The following is a 21629-nucleotide window of genomic DNA, read 5'->3' on the forward strand; positions in this document are numbered from 1 at the left end:
TTAAATTAGTCACCTTTAGGATTTGAATCCACTTCGTTATGTAAGGGCTCGCTACCTTTTCACCACTATGGTAAAGGGCCACTTACATATATAATTTTTTTAGAATTGACGATAGACTGAATTTCATTAGAATTTCAAATTACAGTAGTTCTTGGATTTTGGGTCCCTTGAATGTTGTTAATTAGAGCAATTTTGAAATGAAAAACACAAGAAGGCAGATTGTTTTAAATGTTGACTTTAATCAACAATTTTAAATTTAAAAATAAAAATTAACATAGAAATGTAATAAATACTAGGAAAAATTATACATAGAGTATATTTTTAATACTTTTTTTTTTTAACTAAAAAGGGAGAGGAAGGTGAAGGAGCGACCCCGAGGTTGGGAGCCCAAAGCGGGCTGAAGGTTTAGCACCCCATATCCTATCCCCCTCTGGGCATTAGCTACTAAGATCATCTCCAAACCTGAGCTAAAAGCCAAATTACCCCCCCCCCCCAAACACTCTCCAACCCATGTTAAAATTTTAGGCTAAATGCCAAATGTTATTTCTGGGCCAAATACCCCCCAGCTTTCCCCCAGGGCTAAATGCCAAATGTTTATCGGAATTTAAATTTTTTTAGATTAAAATGTTCATAAAATTAATTTATACAATAATCTACATATTTATTTATTTATTTTTAAATTGATTTAAGAAACAAATTAGTCTAAGTTCATTCTTTAATAATTCCGGGTTAAAATTTTAGAGCAGAAGGGTTGGAGCAGAAAAGATGTTTCTGGGCTAAAAGCCAAATTTTCTGGACTAAAAAATTTGGCTTTTAGCCAAGGGTTGGAGATGGTCTAAGGGGTTTGTGGTTTGGCCCTCCCCACTGAGTTTCTTTACATGCATGAGGGGTCTTTTAATTCTTAATTATATATTGAGACACTACTTTTTAAACATTTCAAAGAGAGACAAAAGTTAATACATCTGTAAGATGACATCATTACTGTATTTTTTTTCTAGAGTGTAAATTACACAAATACCCTTATATTTGAAAAGGTAGAGGCGCATAAACCCTAGCTAGGTGAGTGAGTGGAGGAGGCGTAAACTCAGAGAAGAGATAGAGAAAAGACGATCCAATTTGATAAGCACCACAAGAAGAGAGGCGTTAGCGCCGGTCTACGTATAGGGAAGCACCGCAAACATCTAGGAGGTCACGGTATCACCGGAGGCATGCACCACCACCAGATCTAGGGTATTTCAATAAAGTTGGTATGACATACTTTCACAAGCTACGCAGCAACTTTTACTGCCTCATCATTAATGTCCACAAGCTCTAGTCGCTCATCCCCCAGGAGGCTAAGGACAATGCATTGCTTATCGACGGGACTTACTACGACTTCTTCAAGGTCCTGGGCAAGGGTGTATTGCCGCAGCACCAACCCTGTGCTGTGATCGCCATCGTCCTATGCCACTTCAAGGGAGATAGAGTTGCAATTCAAACGGACTGAGGAGGAACAGGATGTGCCGGAATTAGTTCCGAATAGGGCGATGCGGGTTGGAGAGAAATTAGCAATCTCCCAGGACTCATGCGTTTTCTTTGAATTTTCTGTTCGGATGGCTCTTCACCTCAAAAAGTGTGATTTTACATCAACGAGGTAAAAATTCATCTGAGTTTTGAGTATTTTTTTTCAATATTTTATGACTTTGTTAAATTTTGATGATTTTTTTAGATTGGTTTCTAATTGGTGGTGTAGGCAGCATCCGATTTGATAAAGATTGTAGTGGAGCCAATTCTGTAGCAGTACAAAATTGAAGGAAATTCACGAGAAGAAGGATAGGGTGGACGATGGAAATGCTGGAGAGTGCTCTATGAACAGGGTAATTTAAAAGTGATATAGTATTATGTATTTATAGACAAGTGATCTCAAACCTGTGTAATTAGTTAGCTTTTTCATATATATTTGTAATTACATTAATAACTAGTTAATTAATTATATGAAGTCCACCTTAATTTTTCACGTCAGAAGGGAAAGGCCATGCTACTTCTGCAATGTTTGAGTTGTCTTTTTTCACAGAGGGTACTATTGCCAAAATAACTCATGAGAAGTATAAGAAGTATTGAAAGAAATTCATGAGAAGAAGGATAAGGTGGAGGATGGAAATACTAAAGAGTACTTTATGCACGGGTAATTTAAAAGTGGTACAAGTGATCTCAAAACCTTCTATATGTAATTAGTTAGTTTTTCGTATATACTTTAGTTTTTCGTATAGGGTTGTTCCATTCATTTAATGATTGAATAAAAGGTTGTCTCTTTTTATAGGGTTGTTTCTTTTTATAGGGTTGTTTCAGTTAATGACTGAGAAAAAGGTTGCCTCCTTTGAATTCTTTGTACTTGTTTGCAAAGTCATCCTTTGACAAGTATATTTTTTATCTTTACGTTATGAGATACTTCTTGGTTGTCTTCTAAATAAAAAAAAATCTTTGCAAAAAATGGTCGATCACTGATTAAACTGATTCTGCGAAAATGGTTGAAAACGAGTTGAATTGATTCTGCAAAAATAGTCGAAGACGGGTAGATGTGATTCTGCAAAAATGGACGATGACGGATTGAACTGATTATGCAAAAATTGTTGAAAACTGGTTGAACTAATTCTGCAAAAAATGGTCGATGACGAGTTGAACTAATTTTGCAAAAATATTGATGACTAATTGAACTGGTTCGGCAAAAATGGTCGAATATGGGTTGAACTAATTCTACAAAAATGGTCGATAACAGATTGAACTGATTTTACAAAAGTGGTCGATGACAGATTGAGCTGATTCAGCAAAAATGGTTGAAGATTGGTTGAACTAATTATGCAAAAATGGTCAAAAACTAGTTGAACTGATTTTGCAAAATGGTCTAAAACGGGTTGAACTGATTATGCAAAAATGATTAAGGACGGATTGAACTAATTCTGCAAAAATAGTCGAGAATTGGTTGAGCTTACGGCACATATTAATTTTGTTGGACTTGTGAGAGCTGGGTTCTATAAGCCTTAGGGGTATAACTGGTATTCTAAAGCATATTATTTCCATGTTTTTTGGCTAGGCTTTAATTGTTTGAAAACTAAAGGCATTCCTTAAAATATAGTGAAATTTTTTGTCTTTATGTATAATGCTCCCTTGATTTGTGGCTCAGATTCACAGTCTAAAAAATTTACTTAAAACATTTGTTAAACAATACACGTATGACAACAGAACAATACGCTCTTAAAGGTTTTTACAAAAATGCTGACTTTTTTTTACTTTAGGGTTTAGGGTTTACTAATTTACTAGTTTAATTAGGGTTTATTCATTTAAGTTGTTACAGTCTGAGGACGCCATCTTTGAACATATGACATGTTTTCTGTTCTCTACATTTTTAACATATGGTATTTGAAGTTTGAATATAAAAAAGATAACCATCAGGTTCCTCTCATAAAAAATGATAACCAAAGTCCAAATAGTTGAAATTAATTAAAATAATTAATTGGGTATTAACCAATCAAAACCAATGTGCGTTTGTAGGAGGTACGTAGCATTGAGGTTGCATCATTCGCTCTGTCATTTGTCAACGTTTCAATTGTTTTAGTTCCGTTCAAGTCATGTTTATTTGAGAGAAATGCTAGCGTCAGTCGTTAACGTATACGTGAAAGATCAATAAATATCTAAACGAAACAATTGAATCCCACAATTAACAATTCCCTACTACTACTAACCAATTATATACGAAAAGCAAGAACAAAAGATCAAGATTCAAAACCCTAGTAGAAGAGGAGAAGAGGAGAAGAACAATGTTCTTTCTTTCTTCCCTTGAAACTTTAAAAGTAACAGCAACAAATAACAAGAAGACTGTGGATGACCAAAGTTCTGGGCCCAACCCGACCCATGGTGTGGGGGCAAGAAAACAAATCGGATATGTCTCACGTGCGGGTAGTGGAGGAATTGGATACTTGCCGGATCCCTTTCATGGGGATCCTAGGGATCAACGCATATGGACCATTGATAAAAAATCATGCGGCCATAATTTTTCTTTTTTTTATATGTAAAACGAGGTTATTTTACTTTTAAAAATATAAAAAGCATTTAATTGGGGGCAGAGAGACTCAGTGGCACTTTCATAAATAAAGTGAAATGTACCCCAAACTTGCACAGTGCCACCTCCCCACCCACCTTAGACTAAAGTAATTACTTGATGTTCAAGTTGTAGAATCTAAGGGGGCGTTTGTTTGTCCTCACTAATTGTCACTGGACTCACTATTAGTCCAGTCCAGTGTTTGTTATCATGCGGGACTAGTCTTAATGAGACTAGGCGGGACTCGCCTACACTAAAGGCTTCACTAAGAGGTCTTACTGAGGCCCCCAAAAACTACGGGATTGCTAGTCCCGTCTCCCTCTTCTGCAAGCAACGTCGTGCGAACCCTCCCTTGCGCCTTTCCGTCATCGTGTCTACTAGAAAACTCACCTTCATCTCTCTAAAACAGAAATAAGAAGTCACAGAAGATATTCCATTGAAGACTAACCTTCATATCTCTAAAAACAGAGCAAAAACCAAGAATGGAAAAAAGGGGAAAAAATTCACTTCCTGCGCAATCAGCAGAGAAATCAAGAAGGAAGAAAATAAGGGAATCCACAGTTCGCTGCCCACTCCCAACACCTCATCACTTTCAGTTCGAGAACCAAGTCGTATATAGGTTCAACCACGACCTCAATGGAGATAGAAAGGTTGGGGATTTTGAGTGAATTTTTGGGGTGGGGGATGAGATGGGTTTGTGGGAAGGAGGTGAGGAAGATTGGGGATTTTAGTTGCATCGTTGGTGAGGCAAATGGAGAGACTCTCTGCCATCACTTTGGTTGCACCGCTTGTTTGGGTTAGAGAGAGACGGTGGGAGGGAGAGAAAGGGCCAGTGGGTGGGAAGGACAAAAATTGGGAAAAGGGAAAAGGGGCGGTAGGTTACAAGGATTGGAGAGGGATTGGAGAGATGATTCTAGAAAAAAAAAGGAAAAAGATAAAGTAATAATAAAATATTTATTAATATATATTAAATTAATATAAAATATTTTAATATTGCAATCATACTTCTTAGTTCGACACTATACCAAACGCTTCACTAAGCTAGTCCAGCTTAGTCTAGTCTAAGCCAGTCCAACTTAATCCTTGAAGCTAGTCCAGTCCGAATTAGTCCGGTGCAACAAACGCACTCTGATAGTATTGCAACTCCCTGGAATAATCTTGATAGACTTAAAATTATCTTCAATTTCCTCACAAATCATTCTTGCACCAAAACTTTACCATCGCCGAGCCTCACATTTTTCGATTAGAACCTAAGATTCTAAATCTAGACTTGTTATGCAATTAATTCAAATTTCATCCAAAAGCCAATATTGATCCATTCATCCAGAATCCAAACCTGGCCCTCAAATAGTCCTACCCCGTCTAGAACTCGATCACATTACAAACAACGCATTATTGGCCAAGACTCACAATGTCCCTTGGCTGACTTCCATCAATGTAAGACTCTTTCACCTCACACTCTCACTCGCCCCCTCATGTGTGGCGAATTTTCAAGCCTTAAATGTGAACAATATGAACAGAGTGACGTGGCCTAACACATGAACAACATGAACGGAGTGACGTGGAGCACATGTGGCTTTTGGGCTTCACACGTGAGCCAACCTACTCTGATACCAAGAAGAAAGTTGAGGTTTCACCATAAAACCAATTGACAATAGAGGGAGTGGTTCAACCTCTTATAAGCTCGTGTAAAGCTTTTCCTTTCACCAATATGAGATTATTTTACCTTACATTCTCACACAATCTATTCCAAAAATTTCCATGGAGTTGGGTCCCTTTCATTACTTTTTTTTAGTGGAATGTTTTTTTTTTTTTTTTTTTATCATTTTGTTATTTTTCCAGCATAGATGGTGAATCTGGAAGATCTTGATTTATCCGAGTTGTTTATTAGATAATTTTTAAGCAAGAGCTTATCAGTCTACATGTGCACGTTGACAAACACACATGTAACATATGATATTATCTCTACGACTTTTTGAAGCTTACTTCCTCCATGACTAATAGTAACCATGGAATAGGGCGCATGACGGTTTCTTATAAAGCTAAAAGAGTTTGGCAAACTACAATAAATCTTTGCGTTCTTTGCGTTTTACTTTTGCTTGATGTTAATTTTTTTGCCGATTGGTTGTTTGTATGAGATATCAAAGTCTATCGAAAACAAAATCATGTGACGTGTTAATAAAACAAATTATTGCTGGTGCAAGGTTGGTTCAATACGAGCCAAGCCAAGAAAGATGTTAAGTGAAGTCTCACCACGTCGGACGAGTACGACAATAATAAGTTTTAAAAATAAGTGATCAACTTCTAATTGCACACTGAGTGGTTTTTTTTTTTTCTTTTTTTTTAAATTTAAAAACTCCACACTTAAATCACTATGAGGTGGTTCAGCGGTTGAAGACGAATTCCAGACCTGTATTTCACAATGCACGTTCTGAATTCGATTCTTGTTGTTGGTGAATCACACAATGATGGCCAACGGATGGCTTAAATGTCTTTATGAGTCCTTTTGGCCCCGAAAGAGTGGACTGTCGTGACGAAGCCACCATGTTGAGCTTATGTATGTGCTCAAGTTGAAAAACTATTGATGCATGGTTTGATTTAATAGAAACACTTGTTGAGCCCGTGACACAGAATTTAGTATGAGAGCCTGGTTTGGCTTATGCACACAAATTCAAGATGGAAGACACACAAATACCCAGTAGTAACTCAAACGAATTCCTGAAGGACGGAAACAAATAAAATAAAAAGCGGAGCAGGGCTCAAGCAAACGTTGACCCTGCTAGGTGCAACAAAGGCTCCTAACTAAACTCAAGAAATCCCTATCGGAGAGGCTTGAGTTGCAGGGGAAGCAAGGGCTCCTAACAAGGCTCAATTGATAGAATGTGTAGTTAACTCATATCATATGCTTAGAAGACTATTAGGCTTTATTAATTTATCTCCGATAGATTTTTGAAAAATTAGCTGGGATGATGAATTTACAAATATCAAAACTAAGTTTCATCAATATTTGGTAATTTGTGTATTTGGAATAGGCCAATTGACGTCTAAATTTTTGTTGTCTTCACCTAAGTTAATAGTCAAATATCTATGCTTATAAGTGAGAAATAAATAATCTATTCATCACTAAACTAAAAATTACTTATTCAAGCAATTGTTTGCAAGCAATATGCGATAATTGGTTGAGCTTATAACATATATTAATTTTGTTGGACTTGTGAGCGTTGGGTTCTATAAGCCTTAAGGGTATAACTGGTATTTTAAAGCATTGTTTCCATGTTTTGGGGCTGAGCTTTAATTGTTTTTATGTTTTTATTTCTCCTTGACATGTTTAAAAACTAGAAAAGTTTCTTGAAATATAGTAAAAAAATTTATCGCTATATATAATGCTCCCTAAATACTAAAATGTTGAAACGTACAAAATAAGAAAAAAAAATATAAAAAAAAACTTTGATAAATTTCAATTTAACAAAGTTCACCAGAGATCGCAACCAAAATAACTCTAAAATAAATATAAACAACCCTATTGAGTTAAAAAGCATAAGCATGCTGCCTGACATAATGTGAAGATTATAATATTTAAAGATCCACGTACAACAATAATTTGTCTTAGTGACATGTGAAGATTATAATATTTAAAGATCCACGTACAGCAATAATCTGTCTTAGTGACATGTGAAGATTATAATATTTAAAGATCGACGGACTGCAATAATTTGTCTTAGTGACATGTGAAGATTATAATATTTAAAGATCGACGGACTGCAATAATTTGTCTAAGTGACATCCATGTTGGTGCAAAAGTCTTTTGCACACCTCATATGACATGTACATCTCATCCGACTTCAAGAAAAATAATATTCCCACGCACTTTTATTTTTTGTGTTCATTGCTTATTTTTGTCCATTATACGTTCAAAAATGCTATTTTTATTATATTTTTAATGAATAATATTAGAGATGTTAAACTAAATTTTGTAAAATCAATAATGTGGATGTAGATGATTGGATTATTAATTGTTGATTAACGTGCTTATTTCCTATTTGTGACACATAATTTGATTTGCAAATTTGGTTTAAAATTTTGGTTTCTCTAACATTATCCTTTTTATATATCATATTTATACCAACACTCTAATAGAGTTGGAATCCATATGTGTTAGCAGACTTTACTTTTATTTATAAGAATTTTAAATATATTTAAAATCTCACTTAATAGAAACAAATGGCGTAAAAAATCTGACGGCAAAATCCTAGACATAAGAAATGGTGGAGACCATGCATAAAAGAGTGAAGTAATAAGCTGCTAATCGGAACGATGGAGTCTTGTGAAAGTCATCAAGAAGACTCAAATGCCTAGTAGTAACTCAAGGTACCGTGTGGTATGCGGGACGTGACGAAATGGAGTGGGACGAGACGTTCAATCCCACGTTTGGTGCGCCTAAAACTGGTGGAACGCGTTGTTCCACGGGATAAATTTTGAATGAATTTTCGTTCCACCTCATCCCCTGAAACGACTTGTTCCACATCCGTAGAACACAAAATTATAACCTCTCCATCTCCTTCTTCCTTCTTGTTTCCATCCAAGGGTATCTTTGCTCCCTCTCCATTCCGTCCCATCATGTCCCATCCCATTCTGTCTCATTTCGTTCCGTCCCGTCCTGTTTGAATACGAAATGATATCCAAACGAATTCGTTAATAACCGATGGAAGAAAAAAAATATATAAAAAGCGGAGCAGGGCTTGAGGAAACCTAGATTACCCTCGCTGGGTGCAACGAAGGCTCCTAACCAGAACTCAAGAAATCCATATCGAAGAGGGTTAAGTCGCAAGTGAGCAGAGGCTCCTAACAAGGCTCATTTGATAGAAAGTGTAGTTAACTCATCATATGCGCATAAGACTGTTAGACTTTCTTAATTTATCTCGGATTGATTTTTTGAAAAATTAGCTGGAATGATGAATTTACAAATATCAAAACTAAGTTACATCAATATTTGGTAATTTGTATATTTGGAATAGGCCAATTGACGTCTAAATTGTTGTTGTCTTAACCTAAGTTAAAAGTCAAATATCTATGCCTATAAGTGAGAAATAAATAATCTATTCATCACTAAACTAAAAATTACTTATTCAAGAACTTGTCTGCAAGCTAATTAAACTGTAAATATCAATGAAATTCATTTGTAGCTAAGTCCATTCCCATATAAGTATAGATAGCATAATACATGCGCCTTTTGGGTTCCAGAACTCTTTTCCGGATATTGGAGGCCATCCAGAATACAACTTTTCTTTCGAGATTGTCCTCCTATAATTTTGCTTAATACAAAATAATCTACAACTTCACCACCAGCAGGCATACACTATATCCGTCTTCTCCAATCCCTTCAATTTCCATTGAAGGGCTCATGTGACAGCCCGTCCCAGAAATTATTTATCAGAGGTGTGAAAAGTTGGAATTACCCCTGGACGTTGAGTTGTATTATTGGTTTAATTGTGTTTTTGGACCAATATTCTTAAATCCTAATTATTTGGAACCAATTAGGATTAGAGTTTGGTGTATTGTGGGTTGTTGACTATTTTGGACCACAGATCACTCCTCCATTCTCTCTCTCACTCTCGTGCACATTCTCTCGGTTTCACTCTCTCTCCTTCGAACTCATACGAACAAACACCCAAAACCCTTGAAACTTCACGGATCGTGGTCAAAGTTGGCACCATTGTGTTCGTGAAGCTCAAACGAGTTGATTGGTACCCATTTCAGGTAAAGATACCTTCAAAAACCCTAGTTTTTCATAACCCCCGATTTGTGCACTGTTCATGCACACGTAATTATGGATGTTTTTGGAAATTTGAAGCTTGTAGGAAGCTTAGTGAGGTCCCAAGGAAGCTCGAAGTACTTCGTTTGAAGGTTTTGGACGTCGGGATCGTGTGGACGAAGTTTGGCCGTTTTTTCTTGGAATTCTCCGGTGAGATCCCGTGACTTTTAGAGCTTTAAATTAGTATGATTGTGTTCTACAAGTTAAGAGCTTCATTTTGGTATGAATTTCGTGAAAAATGGTGAAGAAACGAGTGAGAAATCAAAGTTCTAAAAATCCTCAGTTTTCCAGTGATGGCAACGGTCGCCGGAGTCCTAAGGTTGAAGACGACGGAATATTCCATCAAGTCTGACGGAATATTCCAAGGCCGTTAGTTAGATTTAATGGTAACAGTTAGAAGTTGACGGAATATTCTTGACGGCGTTAACTGACGCCGTCAGCGTGCCTAGCATGTGCCCGCGTGTGGGCGGCGCGTATTGCCGTGCCTTGGCTAGTGCGTGGATGGTCGGAAAAATATTATAAAAATATGGAGATGATCATGAGGTTGTGTAGGTCACTGTGGTATATTCAGATACCCAATTTGAGCTATGTATGAGAAGTTATTACATAGTTTGGTATATGTGCATTAAAGTAACGTTTATATAGTTGTTTCGCTTATAGGTGAGGCCTATTCTCAGGACGAGCATAATCAATCGAGGCTCAGGGGCTACGACCCATCGACATATCTGTGAGTGGGCAGTTATTTTCTGTATATATATATACTTGACGTTTTTCCCAGAAAACGTATTTAAAGGAAATGCGATTTAAATGCCATGCATATGAATTTATATTTCGTACATGAATTGGAATGTGAAGCTTTATGTGATGTGGATGCTCAGGTAAGCTTAGGTAAGTTGTGTTTGGTTATGTGAATCATCGATGATGTGATATGTGATTGAATAATGTTGAGCTCATAAAACTGCACCTAGGGTGATTGTGATTTAGCCAGAGACATGAAGTACAAGCATGTTTATTATGTCATCCCCACACTATATGCTTATATTGGATCCAATTTAAGTGCATAGTCTTGTCGTACAGACCTTATTTATGGTTCCAATTCGTAGGTGACTAGCGATTTATCGCCCGGTTATTATGAGAGAGTAGAATTGAGCATAATTATATTACACCCAATCTTGTCGTACATACCCTTTTTATTAGTGGTTTTGACTTATGTGCAGTATATTGCCGTATAGGTCATTGTAGTGACTCTGGCTATATTGACTTTTGAGCTATGAATTCAGTCGTACAAACTACCACATGGGTTCAGGCTAATATGTTATATTTCTATGAATTTATTCTTACCTGAATTGCTTACCTTGTTATATCTTGGCATGGCATACATATGATTATGAATATGTAAAGCATGATTTGAAATGATACATTTATATACATATTTATGTATTCTATTTTCTGGGAAAGTAACCATATACTTGTTTTACGGCGAGGAGTTAGTATATTCAAAAGCAAATAAGGTTTTCGTGTAAATGTGTTTTACTGACCCACTCAACTTGTTTTTCGCCCATCCAGGTCTTAGATAGCAGAGTTTGGTGGCCACGAGGACTCCAACAGTGTTCTAACATAATCCGAAAAAGTAGGATTCACCTTCGGGTGTTGTATTTTAGTGATTGTTCTACTTGACTGCAACTAGACTCTCTTATTGCTCTGAAAGTGTATTTATACACTTAAACTCTCACTAGCATCCTTTCTTAATTGGGATTGTTAGTTGCTTGGTTTTAAGTTGTTAGTATTCCCTTACTCTTATTGCTTCTGCTTTGTGCACATGGCTACATCACTCTCACGTGACGGCCAGCACGTCTCGACTTCGGGCGGGGTGTGTCAGCTCAAGCCATCGAACCCTGTTCTCCTGGTTGCTTGCAGAACCTATTGATGAAAACGATAATTGATTGAGGATGATAAGAGGCATCGTGAAGGTTTATGCATCTGGGCAAGTGGGAGGGCTGTTGGAAAAGAAAAAATGAGAAAGACAAGTGATCAGAATGGAAGGGGAAGGCGTGGGGTCTATGCATTTGAACAAGTATGAGGGTAGTTGGGAAAGAAAAGGCTAAGGATGCATCTGGGCAAAGAGGTGGAATGAGGATGATGAAAGATCGGGAAGAAGAATGAGTTTTTTTTATCATATAACAAATGGGTGGGAATGGATGAGGATGCATCTAGGCGAAAGGGTGGGATAAGGATGGTCTAATATTTTTATTTTTTTATTAAATAACTATACTTTTTATTAACACAAAATCTTACGTGATGAAATTTATTAGTATGATATAAAATTAAATTTCATTAACTAGCATGAAAACAAATTATGTTATACAAGGGTAGTTTAGTAATCAAATTAGTTTTAATAACAAGTTATATGAAATCAATATCATTTTTACTTTGATTCCAGTTAGTATAGTAAACAACTTTAACATGAATCTTATTTTGTTTCCTCCTCAATTCAATTCATCTTTAATCTAATTCATTTTAATTCAATTCTCTTTAATTTGAGTACGGATTATTAAACGAGCTATTAAAGAATTCTTCAACATAAAACATGCTATTACTTGATAGTAAATAATATAACAGTTCTATTTTCTCTTGTCGAAATAAATCCTGTCAATCATATACATCTTAGATTGAGTGCGATCTAGGTAATATTTGTCGGTATGTATGGATGCATAGTTGATAAGCTGATTCAATTGCAAAACTACACTATCACGTGCTTCACGTTTTTTTCCATCTAAAAGCAATCCATGCTTTATTAAACTACTCTTTAATTTGAATACGGATTATTAAACGAGCTATTAAAGAATTCTTCAACATAAAACATGCTATTACTTGATAGTAAATAATATAACAGTTCTATTTTCTCTTGTCGAAATAAATCCTGTCAATCATATACATCTTCGATTGAGTGCGATCTAGGTAATATTTGTCGGTATGTATGGATGCATAGTTGATAAGCTGACTCAATTGCAAAACTACACTATCACGTGCTTCACGTTTTTTTCCATCTAAAAGCAATCCATGCTTTATTAAACTTCTTCACAAAATTCAATCTGATCTTAGTTTGTCGTCATCTTCTATACATCTAACAGTTTAAAATAAGTGGACCGATGGTGTACTATTAGGTCGAAACGGATTCATTTGTAGCTAATCCATTCCCATATAAATATAAATAATTCTTTGGCACGCAAAGACCGACAATTGTGCAGTGTCTTGAATGGGTGCATTTTGTATTGACGGAATGAGAATCCTCTTCGGATTCTCTTTGTAAGAATATTAAGAATTCTTAAATCGTATTCGTTTATCGTATATTGTGCGGTCAGTTTTTGTCAGATACTATTTATATTTAATTTTAAATAAAAATATTTAAAATAATTTATGATCGTGTAATGTACAATGATTGAATATAATTTGAAGATTTCTGAAATTCTTACAAAGAGGATCCGAGGGTTACTATTTATATTTAATTTTAAATAAAAATATTTAAAATAATTTATAATCATGTGATGTACAATGATTGAATATAGTTTGAAGATTTCTGAATTTCTCACTAAGAGGATCCGAGGATCCTCATTCGTATTCGCCTACCAAACTTTAGGATTCGACAATTGCGCACTGTCTTCAATGGGTCCATTTTGTATCCACCTGCCAATTTTTGGGTTCATTGTCAATAATATCATGGATTATGCTAGAAGATTGCAAAGATTGTGTTGAAGATAGGCTTTCTTTATTTTATTTTTATAAGGAACAGAGTGCCACGATTGCTTAATTAAGATGATTAAATAATCTGATATGATCCATGATTGACCGAGTGTTATAATGGCACATATTTTTCTTTTTAATAAGGAAAGATTCAATAATCTGATATGATCCACGATTGACCGAGTGTTATAATGGCACATATTTTTATTTTTAATAAGGAAAGATTTTCACAATTTTTTTTTTTTACTTTCTCACATTCTTGTTAATATATCTCTTCTCTTTTGACTTATTTTGTTTCTGAGAACAAAAATATAATATGTAAGGGACAAAAAGCGAGTGTTAGACCATCTCTAACCGAACAAGGGTCAGATGGTTCATTTTAGTTTTATGGCCCTATAAGATATTGATATTGATACTAATATTTTAATGAATAGTACAGGACCATATTTGCCTCCATCTCCAACCAAGGGCCATATGGCTCGTTTTAGTCCTGTGACAAAAACCGTCTCCAACCGAGGCTAAAGGGCCATAGGGCCAAACATAATTTATTATTTAAATTTAAAAACTACAACAGCTTAAATTTAAAAAAAGGTGAAAATTATGTGAAAATTGGTGTATAAATGACTTAGGTATTTATAGGAAAAATGGGAATTTAAAAAAATAAATAAATAAATTTGGCCCAAAAAACAAAAAATTAAAAGAGGACAATCTGACAAAAAATGTATTAATAATGAAAAATCCAGCCCGCCTTGGGGCTAGCTGGCTGGATTGAGCCAGCCGGTTGGCCCTTTGGCCCTTTTTTGTCTAGTGGGGCTCACGAACCCTTTGTCCTAGCCATCGGTTGGAGACAATTTTTGGGCTACTTTTGACCCTTTGGCCCTTTAGACCCTTCGGTTGGAGATGGTTTTAGGATCTAGGCTTGTGCATAATTGACGTTTAATTTTGGGTGGATATGAAAAAAACAGAACTGTGCAGAATCATCTTTCTACATCCAAATACACTAAAAATATCTAACTCTCTCAAATCTCACTTTTAAGCCAAAATCGAAGAGGAAAATAAATAAGACACATGGTAAGTACATTTTAACTTGTTACTTCGGAATCATATAAAGTCGTAAGAGATCGTGTCATTCATATAAAGCTAGATTGAGTGCGATCTAGGTGATATTTGTGGGTATGTGTATGTTTGAATACATCTCCAACGCAGAAATTAAGCATGGATGCATAGTTGATAAGCCTTATGATCTGTTCACCTGTCATCTCTAAAGGAAGACATAAACACCAAACATATGCTCCAAATCAAATGGCCCAATGAAACGTGAGAAATAGTATAAAGACCATTTCCTTTCCTATATATAGATGAGCCTAAAATCAATGATTTTCATATTTGCATAGCAAAAGCTCAAACAGATAGATAAGGAAAAAAAAAAAAAAAAGCATATCATGCCTATCCCAATTTGTGCAGGAGTCCTTTCGACAAATGCTAAGCCCGAAATTGTTCGTCCGACGGCAAATTTCCCACCAAGCATTTGGGGAGATCGGTTCATCAACTATGATTCCCAAGACATTGTAATCTCTTGCAATTATCATGTCTAGATCTTATATTCCAGATTTGCATGTTGGGAGCTGCTATAGTACTCTAAAAAAATTATTCTGCATTTTACTTATTGAGAAAGTAAAGAGTAGAGCATTATGACTTTTTTGAGTGCTAATAACAATTTTAGTTCGACAAAAAAATAAATTTGCATAAAATCTATCTTCACTTATTTAGTAAATTCTTTTTGGTGCAGACAACTCATGCCCGTAAGAAACAAGAAATCGACGAGCTGAAAGAAGTAGTGAGGAGTGAAGTATTCAAAATTATGGCAAGTGATTTTTCACATCAGCTGAAGTTGATCGATGCAATCCAACGCCTTGGCGTGGCGTACCATTTCGCAAGTGAAATCGAAGAAACACTGGAACGTATGCATGGCACGTTTAATGACCATGAAGATGTTGGTGGTGATCTTCACATTGTTGCTCTTGGTTTTCGGCTACTAAGACAACACGGATATAATGTTTCATGTGGTAGGTTTGAATATATTCATGTACACTAGAGTAATGTGAGTGAGCTTTGCCAACTAATAATTCTCCATTTTTTATAACAATCAAGCAGATATATTCAACAAGTTCAAAGATGCAAATGGCAAATTCATGGAATGCTTAACTGCCGACATTCCGGGCATGCTAAGCCTTTATGAAGCAGCACATCTAGGGGTCCGGGGTGAAGATATACTTGATGAGGCTCTTGTTTTCACCACCACTCACCTTGAGTCAGCTTCAACAACCAATGTAAGCTATCAGCTGGCAGAACAAACAACTCAAGCCTTAGAGCGACCTTTGCAAAAGGATCTAGAGAGGGTATGTGCCAGGCGTCACATGTCAATCTACCAAGATGAAGCTGCACATAACGAAGCTCTACTGAAACTTGCAAAGTTAGATTTCAATCTGGTTCAATCTTTACACAAAAAGGAGCTTAGTGAGATTACTAGGTAAGTCTTTGAATTAGTAAGCATATATAAAAGAGTTTGCAATTAGAGGTGGAGAATAGAGTCTCGGAATATAGCAAAATAATATAGAGTTTATATGTGTGAGTTCACTACAAATATATCATTGAGACCCTTGTGATAAACCTCATAGATGGTTAAATTAAAATAATATCGGTGATCTTGGTGGTGGATTATATTGATCCTAAAATGTTTATCAATTAGTACTCCATATATACGTGTCTCTGTGTGTGTATTTTTAGTTGGTAACTAATTTTCTTTGATTAGGTGGTGGAAAGAACTAGACTTTGAAAAGAAGCTGCCTTTTGCAAGAGATAGGATTGTGGAGTTGTACCTTTGGATAGTGGGAGTATATTTTGAACCCCAATACGATAGAGCAAGAAAGTTTCTTACAAAAATTATTGCCCTGGTATCAGTGATGGATGATATCTACGACGCATATGCTACATTCAAAGAACTCGAGATCTTTACCGGGGCAATTGAGAGGTACTAATCTGAAGTAATTCAATGTATTTGCTTTTTAATAATTTAAACGTGACTTATTGTCGCAGATAAGTACTCCTAACTATATATATGCTTAAGATTAATGTGGTTTATGAAATTCTCAGGTGGGATATGAATTGCTTGGATGAACTCCCGGACTATATGCAAATATTTTATCATACACTTTTGAGTGTTATCAATGAAATTGAGGAAGAGATGGTCAAGGAAGGAAGATCATACCGAGTTTACTATACAAAGGAATCCGTATGTATACCAACATGCACATATATAGCTTTCAACGCTTACTTTTAATTAAACATATATGATCAGAAATTCTCTATGCACTATGCAGTACGTTCGAATGGATTTGTATAGATATTAATACGTCAGTAGGTTTGTTGACAATGATATCGACACTTTATTAAGAAAATTATTATTAGCACTTCAAAATTTTCATTTTGCACTCTTCACAAGTGTATTTTTCTTTCTAATTATAAAAAGTTTGGAGTGCAAAATGAGATTTTTGGAGTGCCAATAACAATTCCCTATATTAATACAGTATCCATTGTTCAGTAAAGAATTACGCAGTTTAAGTAGAAATGATATTCGCATGTGTAGATTATGTCATGACTAATACTATAGTATTATTTTTTGGGTACATTACAAAAAACTACCTCAACTATTGAGTCATTAACAGTTTCATACCTCGTCTTTAAAAAGTTTCAATGTCATACCTTATCTTCGAATTTGTTGCAATGTCATACCTTCCGCCAGTTGAGTGTTAGTTTTTCAGTTAAATGCTGACTTGGCATGAGCCGGGGTCCACTTTTTATTAAAAAAATAATAAAATATTATTAAAAACTTTTTAAAAAATCACTTAATATTTCTTAAATATTCAAATATTAATTAATTTATTAAAAAAAACAAAAACAACCCCATCAGTTTCGTCCACCCCCCTCCCCCACCCCCACCCCCGCTTCTTCTCTTCTCCCCCATCTTCATCTTCTTCCCCCCACCCTTCTTCTCTTCTCCCCCATCTTCATCTTCTTCCCCTTAACACCTGCAACCCATAACAGAAAGAAAAAAAAAAAAAAAAACCCAGATCCCATCTACGCTGCCATCACCGGGTTCGTGAGGTGGAAGGAAACCCCCTTCACCAGGCCAATTCCATGGGTGGAGAACCTGGGCGCTGATAAACTGGGAGTAATGGGTGTGGATTTAAGGAGTGGTGTGTGTAGATGAGGGAAGATGGTGGGTGCGGACTGAGGGTGGGTGCGGGTGGAAGGGTGGGTGAGGACGGAGGGCGGGTGCGGGGGGAAGACGAACTAGGTTTTTTTTTGGGTTGCAGGAAGGGGGGTACAGGGGAAGAAGATGAGGAGGGAGGGGGGTCTTGGCGGGGGACGCAACTGATGGTGTTTTTTTTAATTTTAAATTAATTATTATTTTAATATTTAAAAAAAATTATTAAATGATCTTTTTTTTAAGTTTTTAATATTTTTTTAATAAAAAGTGGATCCCGTCTCATGTCACGTCAGCATTTAACTAAGCAACTGACAGTCAACTCACGGAAGGTATGATATTGTAACAAATTCAAAAATAAGGTATAATATTGAAACTTTTTAAAAACGAGATATGAAACTATTAATGATTCAATAGTTAAGTTAATTTTTTGTAATTTACCATATTTTTTATGGGGTTAGTTACTATGATTTACTAACTACGTACACATGCCCCGTGTAGTTGAAATGTGTTGCTCGAGCGTACTTTGAAGAGGCTAAATGGTTAAACGAAGGATACACCCCAACTATGGAGGAGTATTTGGCTGTTGCTATTGTGTCTACTGGCTACCCAATGCTTTCAACCGTATCCTTGGTTGGTATGGGAGATATCGTAACCAAGGAGACATTTGAGTGGCTCTTCAATGACGCCAAAATTGTTAGAGCTTCAACAACCCTTTTCAGGTTCATAGATGATATGGTTACGACCAAGGTACACAGCAGCTTCTAGTACCTATTGATTACATCCACTTTTTGACAAATTCTATGGTACCCTTTAATAATTAAAAAAGTATCAGGACTATGTAATTTCAACGTTAGTAGTGTAATAAACTTACGTCCAAGTGTGATATTTTGAAAATCTATGTTTTTGCAGTTTGAGCAAGAGAGAGGGCATGTTGCTTCTAGTGTTGATTGCTACATGAAGCAATATGGGGTGTCGGAGCAAGAGACGATCAAGGTTTTTAACAAACAAGTCGTGAATCTGTGGAAGGATATAAACGAGGAGCTCCACAGATCAACTGCAGTGCCAATGCCCGTCCTCATGCGTGTTCTCAATTTAACAAGGGTAGTAGATCTCCTCTACAAAGGTGACGATGGCTACACTCGTGTTGGTAAAGTGGTGAAGGATATTATTGCTGCACTTTTTATTGATCCAGTGCCAATTACATGAGTTGGCAGAATCCTTCTTTTGTTCTTCGCGAAAATAAAATGGCATTTAGGTCCGACGTTGTCCTGGTGTCGTTGGAATAAACGTTTGCTAGGAGTGTTGGGTTGGTTTGTTTCAAATGTGTGTAATAATGTTTCTACCAACATATATTAAAAATAAAACATAGTTTAATGGAATCAGAGAGCAGAACACGCACCGGAACCCTAGCTGCTATATTACCTCATGACAAACTGATGAACTAGTTGTCAGTTACCTTGCTACTGCACCTTAAAATATGGTTGTCACTTACCAGCACTCAGGTCAGGGGGAGACTGAAATACCTATGTAAGTCTTTTTGGCTTCCGAAAAATGATGGATAACCGTGGCTTGTCATCAGTTGTCCCCTTTAAAAAGAAAAAAGAAAAAAAATAGGGGAATGAAAAGATCCCCTATATTGGCTGCAAACTTAATCATGGTATTCGCATCCTCCCACCCAATTTAAATCTCAACATAAATACCACTTGTTGTGACTGATGTACATGTACCTAGGCTGATTATATATGGCCCTATAAATAATATGTGGGGGATTTAACTCAAATTCAGTGAGCTAAAAATGAAGATTATTCGTCGAGACAGTTCTGTTTATTTTCTTTTAATCAAATAGATTTTAGTCTATTAGCACTTATGTTTACACTATTGGAAGATGTTCCATGTTCCATTCACCTTGCCGGTTAATTACAAGTAAAAAGTCAATTAATTATAACCGCAATTAGTCTCCTAGAGGTTAGGACTTGCTAACAATTATATTGATTCTACTTCTATATCTGCGGACCAACAAATGGAGGGCTAACAGTCAGCTCCGTTGGACTAGTTAATCCAAGTTCAACGACTCCAACCACTTTCCCTATCCCTTCACTGCTCAAAAGCCCAGCCCATCCCACCCTTTTGACAGGCTATCAGTTACTCCCGTTAAAGTCGTTACAATATTTGTGAGGCTGTTAAGTAATTTATTAGTTGGTTAGTTAATTACATGTAAGCTTGTATTGTATTCAGTATATAAGTATATAAGGAACTGCAACTCTCAAATGTAGTTAGTTAGTCATTTTTTCATAAATACAGAAGCTTCATTTCTCTCTAAACTTTCTTGGGTTCTTCATCTTTCTTAATTCTTCATTGTACTTTTACTTTAGACTTATATTTAGCTACGCTCCTTGGAACTCGATTTTAATCCCACATTGCCCCTTGAAACTCAAAAGTCACTACTTTGCTCCCTGGAACTTGATTTTGATCCCACTTTATCCCCTGAAACTCAAAAGTCGCTACTTTTTTTCCCTGTAACTTGATTTTGACCACATTTTGTCCCTTGAAATTCAAAAGTCGACACTTTACTTCCTGAGACTCAATATTCACTCCACTTTGGGTTTTTTTTATGTATTCCGTTAAATAACCGTTAAGTTTACTTATGTGGTATAATTAGGGCACACTTATAAGTTATGATTGACGAGGCACAAGAATAAAGTTCACATATCCAATTAAATGCAATGTAGATTGCGACAAAAGAAGAAAAGAATAGTTTCCAAATATTGTAGAACATATTAAAATAAAGAAAAAGTAAGAAAAATAGAAAAAAAACAATGCATGAGTGTTGAATTTTTCAGGTCGACCGGCCGAAGGTTCCACTACACCAACATTGATACTATCCCCAACTTAGTAATTATTACATGTCCAATCCATCAGGTGATCTCGGTATTACTTAGAGTGAGACAATCCTATTTAAAAGTGATTTTTTTTCCTCTTTTCCTCTTACAGATGTGAGATTCAACAATGAGTTTCATCTCTCTGACCTCTCTCTCCCTCTCTCTAATCATTGTCCCCCTGCCTCCATCTCCAGCCACCTTTTATCATTGGTTTCATTGATTTTGTTATTTGTTATGTTATTAATGGCGGTGCATGGTGAAGAGAGAAAATAGTTTGTTTTGTTCTTTTTACTATTTATTTATTTCAGGAGAAATTTGGCATATTATCAATTATAAATTTTGAAGAGATGAACTTATTTAAAAAATAGAAATAATGTAAAGTGAATTTTGAGTTTCAAAGAGTAAAATGACGAGTTTTGAGTTTTAGAGAGTAAAGTGGGATTAAAATAAAAATTCAGGGAGTAAAGTGGCGAATTTTGAGTTCTAGGGGACATAGTAGGATCAAAATCAAGTTTTATGGAGCAAAGTGACAACTTTTGAATTTCAGAGAGCAAAGTAAGATTGAAATCGAATTCTAGAGAGTGCAGCTAAAAATAAGCTTTATTTTACTACTGAGTATTTCTTGTCGTAAGTTTGAGCAATTTTGTGAAGAGTTTGTGACTCAAGTATTTAAAAGCGTTTAACTTATCGATATTCGGCTCCGTCAAGATCTCTCCTATAAAATAAACAAATGATTTATGAAATGTCGAATCAAAATATTAAGAGAGGGGAACAAATTGTAGAGGAATCCCAGTGGGAAGCTTAAAGCAAAAACACAAGGTGGAAAAGCCCTTTCTTCTTTTCCTTTTTCTT

The 21629-nt window shown here is 35.8% G+C and overlaps 1 protein-coding gene and 1 long non-coding RNA gene across 2 annotated transcripts; both read left to right on the top strand.

Annotated features, from left to right (window-relative positions):
* Positions 1-1079: 1079 nt before the first annotated feature.
* Positions 1080-2004, top strand: LOC139194262 (uncharacterized). The gene is made up of 2 exons (XR_011579023.1): positions 1080-1633; positions 1733-2004. It is a non-coding gene; the product is annotated as an uncharacterized lncRNA (long non-coding RNA).
* A 12967-nt stretch (positions 2005-14971) lies between these two features.
* LOC103429813 ((-)-alpha-pinene synthase-like) lies at positions 14972-19277 on the top strand. The gene is made up of 7 exons (XM_029100201.2): positions 14972-15196; positions 15418-15694; positions 15783-16158; positions 16441-16659; positions 16782-16920; positions 18397-18645; positions 18808-19277. The coding sequence occupies exons 1-7, from the start codon at positions 15071-15073 to the stop codon at positions 19102-19104; spliced, it is 1683 nt and encodes a 560-aa protein (XP_028956034.2). The 5' UTR covers positions 14972-15070; the 3' UTR covers positions 19105-19277.
* The last annotated feature ends 2352 nt before the right edge of the window (positions 19278-21629 follow it).

The sequence above is a fragment of the Malus domestica genome, chromosome 03, assembly GCF_042453785.1.
Source record: "Malus domestica chromosome 03, GDT2T_hap1".
Lineage (NCBI taxonomy): Eukaryota > Viridiplantae > Streptophyta > Magnoliopsida > Rosales > Rosaceae > Malus > Malus domestica.

Excerpts from the sequence above, each read along its gene's own strand:
- LOC103429813 (XM_029100201.2), top strand. The coding sequence starts at position 15,071 with ATGCCTATCCCAATTTGTGCAGGAGTCCTTTCGACAAATGCTAAGCCC. Across the intron at positions 15,695-15,782 it reads CGGATATAATGTTTCATGTG|ATATATTCAACAAGTTCAAA; the intron begins GTAGGTTTGAAT and ends ACAATCAAGCAG. Across the intron at positions 16,921-18,396 it reads TTTACTATACAAAGGAATCC|TTGAAATGTGTTGCTCGAGC; the intron begins GTATGTATACCA and ends TGCCCCGTGTAG.